Source organism: Notolepis coatsorum (assembly GCF_963971535.1).
Source record: "Notolepis coatsorum genome assembly, chromosome: 5".
In the NCBI taxonomy this organism is placed as follows: domain Eukaryota; kingdom Metazoa; phylum Chordata; class Actinopteri; order Aulopiformes; family Paralepididae; genus Notolepis; species Notolepis coatsorum.
This window is the reverse complement of record NC_140169.1, coordinates 136452684-136460183: the sequence shown is the minus strand read 5'-3', so window position 1 is coordinate 136460183 and position 7500 is coordinate 136452684. Positions and strand designations below refer to the sequence as shown.

At 43.9% G+C, this 7500-nt stretch overlaps 1 protein-coding gene across 3 annotated transcripts in view; it reads right to left on the bottom strand.

Moving 5' to 3' along the window:
• Nucleotides 1-7500, bottom strand: part of fndc1 (fibronectin type III domain containing 1) — a 124403-nt gene that overhangs the window by 34613 nt on the left and 82290 nt on the right. For all 3 annotated transcript variants that reach the window (XM_084315022.1, XM_084315023.1, XM_084315024.1), the window contains one exon: nucleotides 2337-2573. In XM_084315022.1, the coding sequence (XP_084171148.1) occupies nucleotides 2337-2573 (237 nt within the window). The remainder of the gene's footprint in view (nucleotides 1-2336; nucleotides 2574-7500) is intronic.

The window sequence follows — 7500 nt, the reverse complement described above, 5'->3', positions numbered from 1 at the left end:
GGGGTGAGCAAACAGACTGAGATGAAGTGAGAAATGATATGAAAGTCATACAGACAGTATATCTATAGGATGAGACAGAGAGCGAGAGAGAGAGAGAGAGAGAGAGAGAGAGAGAGAGAGAGAGCAAGAGAGAGGGAGAGAGACACACACAAGGGAGAACAGATGGAAAGACGGATATGAAGAATAGGGATGTGATAGTGAGGAGAGTCCGTCTATCTGTTTTAGACATCAGGGAATAGACTGGCTCACTCACTCACTGCAGGCACAGGACTGTGTGTTGGCCGGCCAAAGACAACAGCCTGCCTCTCTGGTTGTCTGACCAGGCCTTACCGTCCCTGGTCTCCACGTCACCACGTCACACAGACGCTACAGTAGACGCCATTGTCCTCCGTCCCCTTTCATCTCCAGCTCCCTCGATGGGTCACTGACGATTTATTTACGGGGAGGAGGAGTTCAATTCCAGGCTCCAGGTGATGGATGGTCAAGCCGCAAAAGTGAGTTTCTCAGATATATGGCCGCAAGGCAGAGCCGCGTGATTGGCTCTCGTGGTTTAAAAGATACTATGATCCATTTAAAAACCCAAAAAAAACAAAACAAGATTGACAAGATTATTTGTTTCCCAGGTGTATGAGCTCATTCTCAATTTGGAGAATTGAACATTCCAATGAATGACGAATCTATGGAGGTTGATCTTTATCAAGATAGAATTCTGACAAAGCATTCCAAAAGGAAAAACACCTGAAAAGGTTAAGTTACTACAGAAGCCGAGGAATGGCCACGTCTTTATTTATTATTGTATTGCCCTTTTATCGTGATAACGACTTATTATTTAGTTATCTCGATATAACAAACATCGTTTTCTCGTGATAACGGATTCATAGTAAGTTGTTCAGTACAGCAACAGACAGTGGCAGCTCTTGGAAGGCTGAAATCAGGACGGCGTGATCACATGAACCAGCTTGCAATCATCTCTGAGTTCTGCACATGGTTCTGGATAGTTATCCCACCAAAACTAAAGTTTTCTGTAAATTAATCCGTTATCATGTGAAAACGATCTTTGTTATATCGAGATAATGAAATAAATTAATCCGTTATCACAACAAAACGGACTTTGTTATATCGAGATAACGAAATAATAAGCCGCTATCACGAGAAAACGGACATAAAATTATTTAAAAAAAAAAGACGTGGCTGCTTCGGCTTCCGTAAGTTACGTTCAGAAAAGAGAAAAAAAACATATTTAGTTCCATATCATCAATACCGGCATCCATACAACAAAAAAGTATCATTCTGGCGGGCGTTACTGCAGCCAAGAAGCTGGTAGCCATGAGGTGGAAAGAATCTGAGAAACTCACAATGATTAATTGGTCTCTGACACTACTGGATGTCATTTATATGGAAATCTCTACTGCACATATAATTGGAGTGGGACAGGCCAGCATCGAGCTGTGGGTCGCAGTGGTCGAGAAAGTTAAGGCCACTATCTGGCAGCGGAGCGGGGTTGGGGTGTTGATCCTGGGGGGTTCGGGGGTTCTGGGGTGGGGGGGGGGGGAGTGGGGGAGGAAACTAATGTCTTTTGTGGTGTTTGTGAAAATATAATTAGTTTTAATTTTTAGGTTCTGTATTTAATTTTTTTGTTGTTCTACTGTCATTATTGTTTTTTTTATCCACTTTTTCTCAAATTTTTTTCTATTTTTCTCCCATCCCAATTTTTCATATCGTCCAATTCAACCCTCCCCTGTCTTCGAACGTTGTTTCTTGCCTCCCACAAGCCGGCTGCAATGTGGACTACTCGAGGTAACAGCCGTCGCATCTTTTCACCTGCGCGGCTCGATCTTTCAGCGTCGAGGGTCTGGGCTTTGGAGGGGCCCCGCCCCCGTCGCTTCTTGATTCTACTGCGCAGGCGCACCAACCGACCTGTAGGAGTCGCTGTCCACAACGCCCGATCCCCACCCTTCAGTTTCCCTCCCCGTAATACGGCCAATGTGTATTACTGTGGACGACCAGCTAAACTGAAAGCAATGTGGAGAGCGGGGCTCAAACAGGAAGCATCCTGTTCGAGCCCAGTCTCCAGCATTCGTTGCGAGCGCCTTGCCCACTGCGCCACGTAGCCGCCCTCTACTGTCATTATTGTTATTGTTATTATTATTATTGTCTGGTGTAATATTATTATTATTATTATTATTATTATTATTATTATTATTATTATTATTATTATTATTATTATTATTATTATTGTATAATGTGTTTATCCATGTAAAAAAGAGAAAGACAATTAAAAAGAAATGATAAAAAAAAAAAAAACATATTTCGTTTCGTTAAAATCCCCGGCTCACCTGACACCATGTCGTCCTGCAGCGGGCGGGCCCAGTCGAGGATGACGAAGGAGTGGCAGCCCTCCATGGCGACCACGGTGACGTTGTGGGGCTTGTTCTTGGGAGGCTGCTTCTGGTTATAGGCCAGGCTGTCCTTGCTCATCAGGGCCGCCAGGATGTCCACCTGCAGGTACTCCAGGGCCTCTGTCAGCGAGCAGGGGTCACCCGGGTCCTTCTGGATGAAGCTCACGTAGGGAGCTGACGAGAGAGAGAGAGAGAGAGAGAGAGAGAGAAGAGTCGTTACACAGCTTTTATTTTTCTAATAGAATAATACAGTGTGGGTGGCCCACCAGGAGGGAATTGAACCCAGTGTTAGTGCCATGCAGTATGTGGAGCACTCTACCCCATAGAGCTACAACATATTGTGTGTCCAACTGTAATGTTGACTGATGAGAGCTATTGGATAACTGAACCAATAAAGTATCTATCTATCTATCTATCTATCTATCTATCTATCTATCTATCTATCTATCTATCTATCTATCTATCTATCTATCTATATATCTATCTATCTATCTATCTATCTATCTATCTATCTATCTATCTATCTATCTATCTATCTGTCTGTCTGTCTGTCTGTTTGTCTGTCTGTCTGTCTGTCTGTCTGTCTGTCTGTCTGTCTGTCTGTCTGTCTGTCTGTCTGTCTGTCTGTCTGTCTGTCTGTCTGTCTGTCTGTCTGTCTGTCTGTCTGTCTGTCTGTCTGTCTGTCTGTCTGCCTGTCTGTCTGTCTGTCTGTCTGTCTGTCTGTCTGTCTGTCTGTCTGTCTGTCTGTCTGTCTGTCTGTCTGTCTGTCTGTCTGTCTGTCTGTTGGTCAGGACCAATAACACTGTAAGTATTCTCTTTTTCAGCAATTCCCTGCTGCTACACGCTCACACAATTACGCTCATATCTGAGAGTAGACAATGTTCAGTCAGACTTTTACTGTTGTCCACTCAGCTGCGGCCACATAACAGTCGGGGGTTAAGTGCCTTGCTGGCACTCGTGGCCCTTCGACAGTACAGTCGTTTCCGACGGAGGGAGAGCGTTACATTCATTCACTTTCCACACCTAGGTTTCCAGTCCAGTCCAGGAATCCAAGCCTTTAGGACGCTAAAAATCCGTTATTACCGCTGATCCACTGCAATATCCAAAACAGTAAAATATATTCTGTGTTGATTTTTTCACCAAAAAAGTTCCATTTACTCAATATAGTGGCCAAGAAAAATAGGCTTCCATTATTGGCTCTTTTCCAAATGATCCGAGGGAATCCGAGGAGAGGCGTCGGAGGAGAGGGCTCGGCGCGGCGGCCTGCGTGTGAGGAGCCCTCCTCGTATCTCTTTTCCTCGCTCTCCTTTCCTCCCTTGTCTCTCTCCTCATCGTTTGTTCTCCGTGTCCTTGCGAGAGCGCCAGCTGGACCTACAGCTGTGAATGCTTCCAGATATCCAGACCTACAGCTTCCAGATATCCCGGCAATTCCCAGTCTGATTGGAATTTGGAGCCAACAACCGCGGGAGCCTGGAGTAGCTCCCACCTCCCCACAACACGTGTCATCGTCCACACGTCAACACGACGCAGCGTACGCGTTTTGGACCGCTACAGGCACTCACAGCATGCATGTACGCACGCACGGGGGTGTTTGCGTATTCATTCATGTATATCGGCATGTACTGTATGCAGCATCTTGTCCCTGTGATCTAGTTATCACTAAAGTTACAGTGTGGGTTCGAGTCCCTGTGATCTAGTATCACTAAGTTACAGTGTGGGTTCGAGTCCCTGTGATCTAGTATCACTAAAGTTACAGTGTGGGTTCGAGTCCCTGTGATCTAGTATCACTAAAGTTACAGTGTGGGTTCGAGTCCCTGTGATCTAGTATCACTAAAATTACAGTGTGGGTTCGAGTCCCTGTGATCTAGTATCACTAAAGTTACAGTGTGGGTTCGAGTCCCTGTGATCTAGTATCACTAAAGTTACAGTGTGGGTTCGAGTCCCTGTGATCTAGTATCACTAAAGTTACAGTGTGGGTTCGAGTCCTGTGATCTAGTATCACTAAAGTTACAGTGTGGGTTCGAGTCCTGTGATCTAGTATCACTAAAGTTACAGTGTGGGTTCGAGTCCCTGTGATCTAGTATCACTAAAGTTACAGTGTGGGTTCGAGTCCCTGTGATCTAGTATCACTAAAGTTACAGTGTGGGTTCGTGTCCCTGTGATCTAATATCACCAAAGTTACAGTTGGGAATTACATGAGTATTACTGAATAGAGAGCCTATTGGGATGCTAGATCCAAATGCGAAACACTGTGATTTGCCATATCTTGCTATGCTCGCTCATGCCTGTATTTTTTATGTCCGTTCTATTTTATAATTTTCTTTTTTACTATTTTTAAACTGAATCATTTTAAACTATTTTTACTATTTGTGTTACTGAAAACTGTAAGCGGAGAGGCCTATTGGGATGCTAGATCCTAATGTCTTGGGCCTGGTCTACAAGATACACTACACGACCAAGGTACCCATGTACATGTCAAAATACTTCCCAAAGGTCAGTGAATACCACGATCACAACACCAGAGGGAGCTCCACAAATCATGTTAAACCAGATTCGGCTCAAATAAGGGACTAAACACGTTTCGCAATTATGCCACATCAATGTGGAACGCCTACCCAAAGCTGTAAAGGAATGTGGATCACTACCCACTTTCAAAACCTCTCTCAAGGGACACCTACGGGAGACTGCAATTCAACACTGGCCCCTGTAAATATCCTAACCCAACCCCCTCCAATGTACAGTCATTTACCTAGTATGGTTTTGTCAATAGTTCAATGTACAATTGTGTTTGTTTGTACAGTGTCTCCTCCCCCCCCCCCCCTCAATGTACAGTGTTACTTGTTTATACAGTGTGCCCCCCGGCCCCCCCCCCCCCCCAACCACCTCCAATGTAAATTACCCAGTATGGTTGTCAATATCCCAATGTACCCAACCCCCCCCACCCAACCTCCTCCAATGTACAGTTTCTACGTCAAATGTATATAATCCCTTTTCTTGACTCCTTCTGTATCACAAACAGTACTGTATTTGCAAATCTGGTATGTCATAATGTATAGATGTAGCAGTACTGACTATCTGTATGTCATGTATGTCATATATGTCTATATGAATTGAAAATGGGGGACCCTGATGGAAACAAGACAAACGTCTTTCTCAGGTCTGCATCCCCTTAACAATTGTATGTATTGAGCCGTACTGTATTGTACCCATTCTGCAATCTGTTAAATAAAGTTTTCATTCATTCATTCATTCATTCATTCATTCATTCATTCATTCATTCATTCATTCATTCATTCATTCATTCATGTGAAACACTGTGATTCTACCTGTCTATCTTTTTATGCTCGCTTATGCCTGTATTTTTTACTGTTGTGAAGCACTTTGAACTGCAACCTCTATGAAAAGTGCTATACAAATAAAGTTATTATTATTATTATTATCTTCCCAAACACGGCTTTTCTGCAGATCCACAGGTCTGTCTATCATTCCCAGGTCCATGTGTCTGACCCTGAACTGTGTGAGAATTTATGGACGGGTCCTTTTTGCACTTGGAAGAACCAGATGTGTCTTTCCCTCTTCATGGGCCTTCAGGCCTTTTATCCCCCAGAAGAGGAACATGGATGAAGACTGTTTGAGTCGGCTCTGAGATGAGCAATGCTTTAGAGTCCTCGTCTAATTAACGCACGTCAAAGCGATGAGTTAATCCACTGAGATGGGGAACTTTTGAAACAGGAGAACTTTGTATTGACGTTCCAAATTGTTGTGAAATGCCAAAACGACTGTAACACTAGTACATCGGTTGTTCAACTGATTTTTTTGGGGACTTTTGGACTTTCTCGTTGGCTGTTCGTCTGACAGGTTCAACTGATGAGCGAACGTTTCCCTAACAGCGTGAGCTCAAATAAACGGTTTAATTTTGCACGATAATACACGTTTCACAAAAGGCCCCACAGTTTGCATTATGGCACAATACCTGCTGGTTAAAATAGTGTGTTCTAGAACTTTTACAGAACCCACACCGAGAAAGTTCTGAGGATAAAAAGGGAAAGGAGAAAGCCTCCGCCAGCCAGATAAAGTAGAATGTGATGGTAGACTGGCAGATATGCTGGACCTGAAATATTGAACTCGTAAATATGAGAGAGAGAAAGAGAGAGAGAGAGAGAGAGAGAGAGAGAGAGAGAGAGAGAGAGAGAGAGAGAGAGAGAGATAGAGAGAGGGGGGATGTCTGCGCGCGATGGGAGCCAACACGGAATCGTGGTGTTTCATTTCTCATTATCTCCGTATTTAGGTTCCGCACCGCAGTTCATTTCAGAGTCAGGTACATAATGGCATTCAGATGGGGTTCCAAAACACGCTGCTCCCAATCAGGAGGTAACGGAGACCGTTTGCCAAGACCGACGAACCGTAGTAGGACGTGTTCTAGTTCCACTGTTGCAGTACTGGCTCAGGTGACGCCGTTCCTTCTGATAACAGCGGAGATAGGAGCCGTGGCTTGAAGCAACCCAGCTCAATAGGCTATTAATACGAGTCTGCGTTATCAACGAGGGAGTTCAAATATGACAGCAGTGAGTTCTCCACCGCGGCGAGGGATTATCGCAATATCAAAGATTGTAGGAGGTGGAAGTCGAACAGGTGTTGTTTTTTTTTTTTTTTTTGGCCAGAGCGTTCTCAGGTCTTACTGATGGTAAATTCAACCAATATCTGAAAAATAAATAAATTAATTAATAAATAACATTCTTACTGTCTTATACTATCATGCACTCTTCCTACTATACTAATATGTCTTTACTATGATGCACTCATCACTGCAGCACCCACATTTCAGCACTGTTTGATGAACATTGTTACTCAGTTGTAAGAGTCGTACCCTTCCTGCTGACTTGCCGTACAGAACTTGTAAGTCGCTTTGGATAAACATTTTTTAAATGGACTGCATTTATATAGCGCTTTTATCAAAAGCCCTTTACGATTTGTTCCTCACATTTGTACCGATTCACTCACACATTCACACACCGACGGTGGAGGCAACCATGCAAGATGCCAACCTGCTCATCGGGAGCAATTAGGGGTTAAGCGTCTTGCTCAAGGACACTTCGAAACG